General features: G+C 40.2%; 1 protein-coding gene and 1 pseudogene across 1 annotated transcript; one reads left to right on the forward strand and one right to left on the reverse strand.

The window, feature by feature from the left end:
* The first annotated feature begins 2,041 nt into the window (after positions 1-2,041).
* Positions 2,042-14,357, forward strand: LOC146467604 (uncharacterized). Its single transcript, XM_085125355.1, has 4 exons — positions 2,042-2,224; positions 2,884-2,946; positions 11,910-12,066; positions 13,067-14,357. The coding sequence occupies exons 1-4, from the start codon at positions 2,119-2,121 to the stop codon at positions 13,683-13,685; spliced, it is 945 nt and encodes a 314-aa protein (XP_084981481.1). The 5' UTR covers positions 2,042-2,118; the 3' UTR covers positions 13,686-14,357.
* On the reverse strand, positions 5,109-7,604 carry LOC146467605 (uncharacterized; annotated as a pseudogene).
* Positions 14,358-14,591: the final 234 nt, after the last annotated feature.

Genomic DNA, 14,591 nt, shown 5'->3' on the forward strand with positions numbered 1-14,591 from the left:
TTGAAGTTGGAACTTTCTGATAAGAAATTCTTAACAAAAGATCAGAAAACATGGTTAACTTCTTAACCGGGGTTAGCATTCACTGTCTTTCAAACAACCAGGGGTCGAGGTCTTGTGTATACTAGCCTTGGGTATAACTTTAACTTTCGAAGGGAAAGATAAAAAATTAACAGGTTTCATGAAAATCATAATTTCCGGGATATTTTTCTCCACCGCTAATTTTGCCAGCAAATTTTCTACTTGAAATAGGTCTTCAAATCTTCGTCATTACACATGCTAATTCTTCCTTACTGCAGATGTACCTGAGTATTTAGACTAAGTTTGAATTGGTTGTGGAGAGAGGCCACAGTTCTGTACTTCTTACACAAAGACATTGGCACTTCAAAGCTTTTGGTGCATATCTTAATCTATTTTACTGTGCATACACAAGAAGATGCGTTAAGTCAATTGAAAGTGCTTGTCTGTAGATCTCCACTGCCAACAACATGATTAATCATTATTTAACTTCATACAGTTGAAGCCCCACTTACTTACCCCACCTGCAGATTTAGTGAGTAGGTCCAGAAACCTATTTGAAAAACGAGGGCGAGTGTGTCATTGGGTTTCCAAACAAGAGAAAACAGATGAAAGCTTTTATTCACTGGTTTTCGCGTGTTTGGAAAGCTAATAAAACACTCGCCCTCGTTATATTACTTCTCAAACTCATTAATTATTCATGATGCTATTAGCCACTCAGATCACTCTTTTCTGGTCAGGTGGATGAGTTTAGAAACCCAGTGAAACATGAGTTGATAAATAGATGTGTTTCAATAGATTTGAAGCTCATAGGGAAAATGTTTCTTAATTTACATATATTCATAAACGGTACACAACAACAACGTAGCGACGTATGTCGCACACAATCTGATACATCTTTCCTTAGACGGCTTTGCCACTTCTTGAAAAAATTTCACCATCCAGTAGTTTAGGCTTAAAGCATCCATCTCAACTAAAGGCACATTCAAGGACTGGATTTCGTGAAGATCGTAATCTTTGAACAAGCCACCTGGTTCCAACATTAGCACTTTTACGTCCGCACCTCAGTCTGTGCCATTCCAAAAATAATTGAAGCCGCCCATTTGTTTTTGTAGAGGGTCGACTTTGGTACGGCCCTTTTTATGCAAAGTTCTTCTTCTTGGTTTTTCTTTGTTGGTCTGAATCTATCAGCTATGACGAAGCGAAGTACTAAGCAAAGTGTGCGCTCCCAGGGTGAGCGCTTCATCAATCAAACGACCACGAAGCGGGAGATATCAATAATGGCCGCTTTTATACTAGATCGGGACGCATTATCCGTCTGGACGAACTTGGGCAGACACATAATGCGCCTTGTGCCCGTCTTTATACAAGAGACAAATAACCACACAAACATCGAATGTCTGCCAAAGTTCGTCCAGACGGATAATGCGTCTTGTACCTGTCTTTGTACTAGAGATGAATAACCAGATGAACAACGAATGTTTGCCAAAGATCGTCCAGACGGATAATGCGTCCTCTAGTATAAAAACGCCCAATGAATACAAACGGTTGCGAAACCCTAACAAGTAGCCGTTAAAAAGCTAACAACTGGATAACCTAAAAAGGGCGGTAACATGATCGAATTCCAATGCAACAAGTATAACAAACAAAGAGCTCTCTGAATAGGCACCACCAATTACACAGAAAATGTTGTAATTGCATTCGTTGGAAAAAGTTATTTCTCAAACGGAGCTATTAATATTTAATTAAGTGAGTAGCCAATAAAATGACGTCCATTTCGGTCAGCTGGTTGAGTGCGATATAAGGGATTCCAAACACCTCGGCCTGCTGCCTCAGTTGTGCTTTTCCTTTTTCGTTTGGAACTGAGACCACCTGATGATCGAAGCGGCACTCTCCCGGGTTTTTGACATATTTCTTGAACAGGCACTTTTACGTGACATTTTCGTTACAAATTTTGATTTAACAATCAGCCGCGAGTATTGTTACATGTTTCATCAACCCCTTAATTATTAACTACGTCATGAAACATAATTTTGACGTCACGTTCGTCTGGAATTCCGTTTCATTAGTATCTGATGTGGGTTTACATGGCCTCTCATAAAAATGGCTTGGCGTGGAAATTCGCTTGTTATTCCAGTGATAGTCGTGTTTTTCTTGGGATCAAGGATGTGTTGTGGTTTGACGACCGATGAGACGAATCATAATGCAGGTGAGAGTTTTCACAACTGACTATTTTAAGACATAACTTAGTGAATTCGTGAGACAACTAATGGCTAAAGGCAGCGCGCGCAAGTTGGTTGAAAATCCAAATTATAATATATTTTAACACAGCTTTTTGCCGGAGAAAAGAATGAAAAAGTTATATATGGCTTTGCTTGAAATTTGGCGCCAGTTTCATATGAGTTTTAATTGCAATTTTTTTGTCAAGTCAGTGATGAGCGAAATCAAAACGAATATAAATGTAAAAGAATTCTTAGAGACAAATAAAAGCGAAAATATGTGATCATAATGAAGTATTTTTTTGTCAGTTATATATAGTCTCTCAAAAATTGAGTGTGCCATGCATGTATAAAAAAAAAAAACGAGGGACAGATTACGTTATTCCAGAGGAAGATGCGTGTGTGTCTGTGGGGTGGGGGGGGGGGGGGGAGGTGGGTTTGGTTGGTAGGGAAAATAACAGAAGCTGTACTAAAAAATAAAAAAAAAAGAAAACAATCACCAAATACCGAAGGATTCTGGTTGTTGTATGTACGCTTTATGAAAATGTCCTGCAATGGGAATGTTTTACTCTTACCTTAATTTTATTGTTTTGTTCTCTTTGGCATGTTGGGGAAAAGCTATTAAACTCAGATTTTTTTGTTATCACAGGAAAAAAAGAAAAGAAAGTAGACCTTGGGTTCCTACCTAAACACCCCGTCAGAAGAGGCGTTGGTAGGTACTATCAACTTAACCTAAAAATTGTTAACTGATATTGTTACCTTGGAAGCATTTAAATGATTACAACAAATGTTTAAAACGCGCTTAATTTGGATAAAAGAGTAGATACCACGTCTACGTGTAAGTCCATTCATATTGAGTTCAAGACCACAGCGAGAAAATTATGCGCATGCGCAAATTTATATCGGAACACTTTAAAATTTTCACTCATCTCGATTTTTACTATGACCATCTTATTATTATCGCAATGGCTATCTTTCTCTTGTCGGAACAAACTTTTATGCAGTTATAAATCCTTGTCCTTCTGCATGACCACCTCCTATGTGATCCAAATTTTAAAGACCATCTGAGTGTATTCTTTTCATGGGGTGTGCTGTGCTGAGTGCTATGTTGAAGTAGAAGGGAAATTTTTTCCAGGTACAAAACAGTATCGATAGGGCGAGATATGTACAAATGATTTTGAATTCATGATGGACTCGAGTACTCCTATACAATCACCAAGAGAGCATTGGAAAATCCCCGGGACCTAAGCATAGCACAGATTCCTTTATTCTTAAAGACCCACAAAAGGCCGATTTAGACGGTACAACTTTTGCTTACGACTGTCGCATGCGATTTTTGGAGCGCGCTCTGCTGCCCTCATGCAAAAAATCGCACACAACTCTCGTCATTCAACATTACCTATACCTACGATTGTCGTAGGATATTAAAACATGTTTTAAAATCTTACGCCATTTTTTGTGACGTACACGACAGCCGTAAGCGAGTTGTAGGTTTGATTTATTTTACACGAAACAACTCATGTCGTAGGCCTGTCGTAAGCTTGTCACACGCGACAAAGTCGTACCGTGTAAATCGCCCTAAATGTTGCCTTCAACGAAGATATAGAACTTGTAAGAGATAAAAGGTTTTTTTGACCTACGCAAATTTTCCCTGTGTTTCTCCGTCGATGTTGTTTTTGCAGACCCTATTGCTTAGCAAACCTTCATTTTGCTTGCCATATCTTAGTCCATGAGCCAAGGCCTGAAAAAATAATTTTCGTTGCACCCCCCACGGGACATAGTGACTTTGGTATCAAATTAAAGCTTGCGGCCTGTATTTTTCGAATCTGCTTGTTGCCATTTATGTAACCTGTGCTTTAGCGAGATATGTGATCATTTCCATGGGGGGGGTGGGTTGGGGGATTTTGCTCCCTGTGAATTCCACACAGCATAAAATGATTCAAAATGCTGCTGAAACACAACCAATTTGATTCAAATTTTCTGTGTATACATTTTAAACCATCCCCAACAATTTGCAGTATGTGTCAAGCATTTTTATGTTTCCATGGAAATGGTTGCTATGGAGATTATTATAGAAAGGTAGGTTTTTACTTTTTTGGCCAATTCAGATAAAAAAAATTTGATTAATTAGCAAATATCTATAAATTTCCTTCAAAACATTTCCATTACGTTCAGAATAAACTATCTTAAATTAGGAACTTTCATTATTATCCTTTCTTCATGATTTTAAGGAGCAGGGTACTAATAGTTAAGATGTATGGGAATGTAACGATAATTTTTTTTGCTGAAGCTGTGAAAATTTATATCCAATCAACCACAGATCAATATCTCGCCAAATATGCAGCGGTTATGCACCGCACTTAGAATATCAAATTGGACACTTCAGAATTAGCTGTCGTGTTGTCATGGTAACGGTTGCTAGGGAAACTTAGAAATGTCGAATTACCTTATGAATTTCCTTTAAGTGGGAGCTAAAGGAGAACCACTCAGAACATTAAACAACCACTTCCAACTTGCTTAAGATCTCATATTTCAGTGAACAGTTCTACATGTAACATCTGGCTTTCGTCATAAAACAATCTTCCTTGGCATCCAGGAACTTGTGAATGTCATTATACATACAATGCTTGTGAACTTAAATTCGTTAAACACTAAATTGCCTTAATTGCCCTAAGCTACAATAACAGGAACAGCAGCGTGTTGAGGAAAACTAGGGCTGAACCACACGACTTTCAAAAAAGCTAAACGAATTAGTCAACATGGTTTTGTTGAGCAATGACTTATGTAATCTTTATTTGACTATAACTTAGCTTGCTCGAGGGCTGCAAGGTTTTAATTTCATAAAGCATCTTGATTTTTCTCTTAATTTTTTTCTTAATACTCAAGCACATCTTCCTCGTTGTCCTCATCTTCATCTCCGTCTTCATCTTCCTGTTCCAAAGAACAGTTTGTACAGTCGTCATTGCAGGTACAAGCCTCTGTGCAAGGAAGGCAATTCTTTACACAGGAGCAGCGTCTTGAATCACACGGTCTGTTGCAGCTGCAGCATACAAGCTGCATTACACCGTCAGGGGCAGGGGCCAAATGGGACCAGACCACTTCCAGTTGTCCGTCTTTTAGTTGCCATCCTTGACCATTTGGATTTTGATCTTCAATGGATCTTTGTAAGGAATTCTTCCACAGATAGGCTTGATAGTTAGCACGCTTTATATGGTGTTTAAGAGCTGCTTTTGTTCGGGGAAGTTGATGAGACTGCATATTCTTGCTTTTGCAGAACATCTTATATCTGATCTCATTTATCCCTTCTTCGCCACTGCCATTGTACAATGCACACACGAAATGCTCTACGTTTGCAATCACTTCATTTCCTGGTGGCACTGTTTCGCCAATACCCCCAAGTTTGCTTCTCATGTCTTGTTTTTCCATCACCATCTTCAAGGCTTTGTTCTTTCCTTTCCCAACGAAGGTACTAACTGTATCACATCCGGTTAGAGCATGTAGACCTGGTAGCAGCTGGCATATTTCTGGACCAAGTTGTTGACATAAGCTTGGCACACTGATGAGGCGAGATCTGCATCGTGTTCCACTGATCAATGTTATGGATGCTGAGATGTTTGCCTGGTGGTAACACGCTAGAACTTCAACATCAGTATCTGACGATCTGATGGCAACTGATGTGTGCCCACAGGACGAGGCATGATGCGCATGCAAAAACATCCGTGTGTCGGCTTCTTCTTGGTTGCTGCAGAGCTGCGAGGCTACACTGGGCACAGTCGTTCCATCAACAACTTCAATCTTCGTACAGTTGTTTCCATGAGTGACGTAGAGGGTACGAGCTCCAATCTTCTCTGCATACTTCCTAGTTGACCACTCACTTACGAGATTGTGCATTAGCCTGGTTTTGTTAGTCCCATTTGACATAAACTTCTTCCACTGACGAGGGCAGGGTTGCTCGCGACTGCTTATGGCAAAAAGGACTTGCCCCTCTCTACCTCGTTTACTTCTTTCAGTGTTCTTTATTGACAAATCGGGATACTGATCGGCGACAAAGTCCACCCTTGTTGCTGTTCTTGTAAGCACCAAGATTTCTGTTAGAAGCATCTCTGCCAGGTCTGCAAAGCGATCAGGCACCCTTGTAAACATTTGCAACATTGCCATTGCATCTATGATGACAGCTGTTGTGTTAGGCGGTATGCTTGTCAAGCACTGTACTCCATCTTCTAGGAGTTTAGAGAGAGCTGCCTTATTCGTTTTAGCCAGCGAGCCATCTGTCGAAGCCAGAGACCATGGGAAGAGACCAAGTTCATGTTTCAGTAGCTCTCGAAGATCCATTTGTCGACTCTGACCAATAACCAGTAAGCGGGCAAACAAGTTCCTGTCTGCTCTGAGAATTAAATTCCGACCTCCAGCTCTCACTGATGCCTTCTTCTGTACATCGCGAAACGTGCCTAATTTTAGCTTTGACAGTGTCTCATAGAAGCCAACATTGTTGGTTTGAAGACGATCTGTAACAAAAGAGACCAGCGCTTTACTCCCTTTCTCCTTTGCACCCAAAAGATCACACTTCAGGCTTTCTTCAGCAACATACCCCGAACCAAGGCTGGTGAGCTCATCAGACGGTTGGAATGGGTCGCACCAGTTTCGCACAACTTCCATCACTTTCCTAACATCTGCCTCATCTTTTTGCGAGTACAGCCAGTTTCCTTATGTACTTTATCCTGATCTCCGTCCATGGACACCATCATTTTACACTTGTCTGCAAGCGCTGCACGGGAGTGTGCTGTCAACATCCATCTTTGGACTGCACCTTTCCGTAGACTAAATCCTATTATACCACCCTTGGTCTTTGTACTTCTATTGAGGGTCTGCTCAATGGTTTGGTCAACTGGTAGCTGAGAGAAACCATGGGATGTGGACCTCTGAACACCAAAATTGCCATCTGCCAGTAGCTGATGTGCCTCAGGGTGAGTATCTTGCAAGGACACCATGGTAACAAGGTAGACCGGTAAGTATCGGGCATAGTTGGTGTGGTCATAGGCAAAAAACCACGGCAACATCTCTTTGACAGAATCTAGGTGGAGTTTCCAGTTGCCTTCCCGGGTAGCACGAATGAAATTCATCAGCGTTGCCACCATTTCAAGATACGTGTTCCAGAACACTTTCATTGGACCATTGCTGTCTTCTGAGTACTCGCCATAAAGACGGAAGAGCTCCAGGAACTGTGGATTCGACAGTAGCTTATCGAACTTCTCTGCATCAAATGCTCTGCGGATCTCCCTCAGGGAACCTACCAGCATCGCATAGTTGATTGGTTTGTCATGCTTCTGGAGCCACGTGCGAAACTCCTGCCACTGCAACCGATGCATTGCTTCAAAGACGATCTAAATTAAAGCAAAATTTTTTTATTCACTCCCTGAATCATACAAATTTCTTATTGACAGAAACGTTGGGGCAGGGGTACAAAGGTGATCAGACCTTCTCACACCTTGTACTCCTGGTTTCCCTCCTGTCCATTGTGGTTCCCACCATTATGTGCTTGTTCCATTGCAAACTATCACACAATGTTGCGATTATCGTTCATATTTCTCCCGGTTCCCGCAACCTTGGAAATCCCTCTGTTCGTCCTCTCTTCTCTCACACCCCTTATATTTTCCGCACCCTTAGGAATAAAGCTATTTCCTTACCTTATGTGTACGCACAGCTCGGTTGTAATGTCTGCCTTCTAGTACACCAGCTACAGAACCAGAGCCGACAATACCACTTTCGACAAGTATATCAGCAAGACCAGCATCCCCAAACCGTTTGCCAATAGCTGCTAGGAAGGCGCAGATTGTGTGGAAAGAGCCCAGTCGCACTACCAAACGCCTAAACTGCTCCTGGTTTTGCCAAATAACTTCAAGTGCTTTTGCATAAATAGCTTGATCAAGGACGACAATAACGTCATGCTGGATTAGCTGGTCGGCCATTTGCAGAGACCTTCGAAGCAGAGTATACACTGTCGGAAGCTCCGTGGGGCTGGCTTCAATGACTGGACAGTATCCAACAGAGCATTCACGTGGGGCATCATTCTCGTGCAGTTTTATGTTGAAGCTAGTCCAGGCAGGTACCACTTGTGGAATATCTTCGGCTAATGGCAAAAGGGTGTCTTCAATTGGTTGTCTACAGAGCATCCAGGCGAAGTCTATGGCTCGTGCATACTGGCTGTCCTGCGGGGTTGTCTGCGTTAGAATGTTGACGTCAATGTCCCGTGGACTGGGGCCCTGTCGACGCCCAGAATGGAAGGGAAGAACATCAGTAGAAACGCCAGTGACAGAACGACGTTTGTTACGGGGCTGGTTGTTTATCATTGCTGGAGGTAACGCACAGGTAAGTGGTTTCCTTTGAATAACTATTCCATTGGTACAATGAGTTGTTCCTCTTCCTAAAAAGAAAACATTTTATATAAAGCACTGTTTACTGGTTACAAACGTTAAACTTTGTAATGTATAATACTGACCTGATAATGTTTCCTCTTGTAGATCGTTGTTGTCCCAACAGAACACCCCTGGTACACCTGAACTGCAAACACTTGGTAGTAACACACCCTCTCTCTCTCTCTCTAACTCCCTTTCAGCAAGAGCTGTTTCAAGTTCTTCTATCTGAGTATACGATAGGCCATGTCCGAATCGGTTGAGTATAGTCACAGTCTCAGCGCTGCCAGTTAGACTCTTGACTGTTAGTGGAAGCGCTACATGTTTAGGGGTCTTGATCCGACCTCGGCTGACACAATGTATAACATCTTGAGACAGGGAGAGGATTAGGCGATGAACATCTGGAGAAACGTCTGAAATTCTTTTCTCGCTGTAGTCTTCCTTCGAAGAAATCATCCATGCAAACATGTTATACAGGAGATCGGGCACAATAGAGCTGCCATCGTCTAAGTCTTGCGGTGATGGTGGCCATGGCATTGATGGTTTCATTTCTAGTAGTAAACTACGCAGCAGTTTTGAAGCATGGTAAATTTGGTACGACGCTGTGTCTTGCACTTCTAGTGAATCACCAGGAGCGTCACTCATTCTTTCATTTTCGGCACTAGAAACCAGATTTGTTGCTATGGTTTCGACAATGTCTCCCTTTTGGACACCTGAGTAGTATACCAATTCCGGTTGGTTTTGAGTATTGGGTTGCTTAAACGACAACTTGTTTCCAAAGTGTCTCTGAAGTCGGACTTTCAGTTTTGAGGATCTGTAGTTTCTCGCCTCTACGCCTCTCTCATTTAGGTTATTTACGAACTGTTCTTGAAGTTGTGACATCGTAATGACCTTAGCACTGGAAATGATTTCATTTTGGACATATGCACTGAGGCATTCAAATGCTCCCTGGTAACTGGTAGTTGCAGAATCTTCATTTTGGCAATTTTGATCCTCAAGTTTGCACAGAGTCTCCTGACGCACATACTCCTTGTAGCAGGATCGATGATATTTAACTTCTAAGGCAATTGTGTCTTGGCCTTTGATTTGTAGAAGTACCCGCTCGTCATTCCGTATCTGGGCTGCCTTCAAAAGAGAAGCACTACCGTATTCACTGATGTTCTGGGTGAGCGGCTCTCTCGTTCTCGCTGACGCTCTGTTCTTTTTTAACTTGTCCTTTTGGCAAATGATACACTTTTCTACATTGATTGACTGTACCTGGGATCTACAAAAGCGCTTTGGCGGTGGTTCAGTACTAGAGAATGCACTTTCTTCCTTACTTGAAACAGACTGAGTGGGATTTTGTTTATTTCCAGTAACTTTTGACCTTCCCAGTTTATTGGTGTGGGTGTATTCTTGATAGCATTTCCTGTGATACCCTCCTTTCGGACCATTCGTCCAGTGACCTTCCATCAACAGCCATATGGTATCCTTACGTATATTGCTGCTCTCCTCAAAGGTACGCCAACTCTTTCCCGTGAATGGAGTCAATTTTCCTTGGACATTGGTTTTGATATGACAAAGGCATTTATTCCATTGAGGCTGTGTATTGCGGGAACTGGATGAACATTTCCTTTTAAGATGATTCATTTCAGTCATATCCTGATTGTTTCTCTAGTAAATATTTAAATCCAGGTTCAGAAACCTGTTGAAAAATGATAACGATTCTGAAGCATTTTATTAACTTAAACTTTCTCTGGCATCGCTATTCTTTTTATTTTACTATCGATCCATGGTTCGTACTTACAGATAGTCTAAAGATGAAATTGGGTTTTGAAACCACGATTCAGTAAGATATTTACCTTAAAAATAGACTAAACTGAATATAGATTAACTTTGAAGTTCATATTTCCCCTTAAAAAGTAAAAGTTTAACTAATTTCCTTACCTTGACAATCCAAGATGGCCGCCCATCATATTGTACCTCAAGGTTGCAAAGTATCATGGGTAAATTTCGGAATGGAACTAGAACTCGTGGAGAAGGATTAGTTTAAAAGAATTTTGTGTATTTTCCAATGAAATACAGTCAAAAAAGTATTGTGATATAACGTATGAAAATATATAAACTTTTTTGTTTTAAAAAGGGTTATTAATTAGGAATTAAATACAGTAACTAGAAATGGGAAGGTAGTATAGTCACAATTTGCAAAACTGAAATGAGATAACTCGTTGGAAAATGTCCTTAGACATTTATTTTTTGTTGTTGTTGATACAATTTGCCATAACAGACTTGAGAACTCAATAATTCAAATGTTCACGAGCACTGCATGTATAAGGGGATACATTCAAAAGAGATACTGATGACATTCACAAGTTCCTTGTTGTTAAGAAAGATTGTACGTTTTATAACGAGACAATATTACATTTGAAACTGTTCAATGACATAATTATTGGATCTTTAGAAAGTCGGAAGTGGCTGTTTAATATTCTGAGTAGGTTTCCTTTAGAAAACTTGCCTTAAAAGCACCTTAATGAGATATTTGGACATTCCTAAGTTTCCCTAGCAACCGTTACCATGACAACAAGACAGCTAATCCTGAAGTGTTCAATTTGATATTCTAAGTGTGGTGCATGACTGCTGCATATTTGGTGAGATATTGATCCGTGGTTGATTGGATATGAATTTTTACAGCTTCAGCAAAAAAAAATTATCCTTACTTCCCCATACATCTTAACTATTAGTACCCTGCTCCTTAAAATCGTGAAGAAAGGATAATAATGAAAGTTCCTAATTCAAGATAGTTTATTCTGAACATTATGGAAATGTTTTGAGCGAAATTTATAGATATCTGCTAATTAATCGATTTTTTATTCTGAATTGGCCAAAAAAGTAAAAACCTACCTGTCTATAATAATCTCCATAGCAACCGTTTCCATGGAAACATGAAAATGCTTGACACATACTGCAAATTGTTGGGGATGGTTTAAAATGTATACACAGAAAATTTGAATCAAATTGGTTGTGTTTCAGCAGCATTTTGAATCATTTTATGCCGTGTGGAATTCACAGGGAGCAAAATCACCCAACCCACCCCCCCATGGAAATGATCACATATCTCGCTAAAGCACAGGTTACATAAATGGCAACAAGCAGATTCGAAAAATACAGGCCGCAAGCTTTAATTTGATACCAAAGTCACTATGTCCCGTGGGGGGTGCAACGAAAATCAATTTCTAGCCACTTTTCAGAACTTGGCTCATGGACTATCTCTATTGTTTGACTTTAGGTGATGAGCTAACAGCGCTAAAGGACAAAGCTAAAAAGGCAAGCTCCGTTTACAGATGGCTGAAAGACAACTGGAAAAAATTATTTGTGATCATCGTCGCCATATTTGCTTTGGTCGTAGTTGTTGGGATTTACCGTAGATGCTTCTCTGATTCAGGGTAAGGATGTTCGTGTTTGCTTTTTTCAATACCGACCTTTTACAAGAAAAATATAGTTCACGCTAGTTGCGGACTTAGAGGGAAGGGCCCAGAGAAGGGAAGAGGCCCTTAACTTCAATTCATCCTGTTGTTTCCACTTCTAACTTATTCGTGTCTGTGCTTCTCACGTAATGTCATATTACAGAAATATAAAATAATGGGCCAAAACACAACATTTTTAAATGTAATAATCAAGACGGATTATGCTTCATGATGGTAACAGAATGTGTCTTTTTACCCGAGAGGCTGGAATAGTACACCACATAAAGTGGAACAATATTACAGTCTCATTTCAACCCTGTAAGAAAAATACACTTCCGCAAATGGTTTTGTAAGATGCCAGAAATTCATCGTAGAGCGGGTTCCATCTGGGTGTCCAATAAAATTCGCGTTTTCTCTGGTTTTGCTTTACTAAACTCGGTGATTGGTTAAAAAAAAAGTTGCTCGCAACCGTTTTCCAGGCCTTGACACCAAGGAGTTATACAATGATTTACTCCGAGTCCTTACGGGTTCATTGCGCTGTTTACGTCTGTTGTGATTGGATAGAGTAATAACTTTGGTTTTGATTTTGGTTTTACGACACTCAATCGAAAACTGCTCTATTCGGGAAAAGTACGTTGTCTTCTAATTACTTGTTTCTGAGTACAGGACCGATTTTTATGGCGAGGACTAAAATGAAAGAAGCCCGGCGGTGCATTAAACTTCCTATAGTGTTTGGTTAAATTTTCAACCATAGGCCCTTTAGTAATCCAAAACTTATATTTTTACATGTTTAAGTAGAATTTTAGTCCACGATTTGTAGGCAAATGATTTATGACGTGCACGGAAAAAATGTAGATCATTTACTTATGCGTCAGTGAATGCGCACCAGGCGAAAGCTGTTTCCAAACCTGCACGATTAAATATTAATAACTCATCTAAGGTACAGTATTCCGAGGGTTTAATCGTTATATTGTTTCAGTTCCAGTGGAAATGATGAAGAACCAAGCATAGTCGTCGTGAGAATGTTAAAGCAGGGTAACCAAGGAAGTGGAGAATGTTTGGACCCGATAGTGACAGGAGGCGATAGTGGGAAGAAGGAAACTTCTGGGAATGCAACTCATAAGGTGGAGAAAAGAGAGAAGACAAGAAAAACGCAGGAAATAACAACTGGCGGAAGAACTCAAAAGACTATAGCTACGACAAACATACGACACCACGCGGCTAAGAGGTCACTTATGAGTCCAACAGGAACAAATTTAGTAATACATAGCCACAAAGCTCACTTCCAAGAATCCAGAGATGTTGGTTTTCTCACAAGCGGTATTCCTATTTCCGGATACACTGTCTTTCAGCAAATTGAGTTTTCCATGGCCTATTTTCATTTCATTCAATATCTTCTTGAAGTTAAAAAGGCTAACCAGCTCAGGGCCCAGCCTACAAGGATCTGCCAGGGAAGCACAAGTAAAGGGCCTTTTCCATTCTATGAGGAGATACCGCTGATCAGGATCTTGATTGCATCATCGATTAAGAAATACTGTGATAGCTATATTCCCACTGCAAATACAAAGACGGACTTGCCATTGACTATTTCACCATAAGGAAGAAATTAAATTATTGTACTCAGGATGTAGAAGAAGCTGATCCAATCCTAAGAGACAGGTGTTCGTCAGCTTGTGTTTAAATTGGTTTCAAAATTGCACCTGTTTATTATTTAGTCATGTTCACCCTGAACGCTAATGTACCTTTTTTAGCTACAGCTCAAGGTGAATTACCAAAATGCTCCTTTTTATCTACCCACCAAACACGTAGTGAATATGAAGATTTCCTGACATAAGCAGCCGGGAAACGAAACTGAATGCAGCGATGTGACTCAATTATCTTTTACTGGGTCTGGCTTTATACGCAGTGTCTATTGCAATTGCCAGCTCGCGTTTAATTTATTTCCTATAAGAATAACTGCCGAATATTTTATCAACCACTTCTCTGATTTGAATTCATAGCATGGAAATTCCTCGTTAAGACCATTTATTGTCCCTCATTTTTGCATCCTCCGTGCCACAAGTGTATTGCATGTTTATGTTAAAAACCTGCTGATGAACTTGAATTTTCCCGACCTTGGTTGTCCTTCGTGAAAGACAACAGGATAGATAGATAAATGAATATCTTTCATTTAAAAGGGCCAAAACACATTCCCATCGTCATCAGTTCACTTGCCGATCCATTAATTCCAGTTTACTTGGTAAATCTTGATTTCTCCCCTCCGTCTAGGTAGTTCTAACTTTTATTAAGGCTATGAAGAGAAATCCTAACTGAGTGTAATTAACATAAATCAATTTGGAAGTTCTTTCCTGTGGTACTGTTATTTATACTATTTATTATAATGCGATTGCATCATTCGCGTCTGTAGATGAAAATCCGTAAATGTTACCTTTCACGACACGTTGCATTCATAACTGTAATGCTCTTTTGACTATGGAAAGGTAATAATATTCAATTAAATACTG

The sequence above is a fragment of the Pavona decussata genome, unplaced genomic scaffold (assembly GCF_977016875.1).
Source record: "Pavona decussata unplaced genomic scaffold, jaPavDecu1.1 SCAFFOLD_134, whole genome shotgun sequence".
NCBI classification, from domain to species: Eukaryota; Metazoa; Cnidaria; class Anthozoa; order Scleractinia; family Agariciidae; genus Pavona; species Pavona decussata.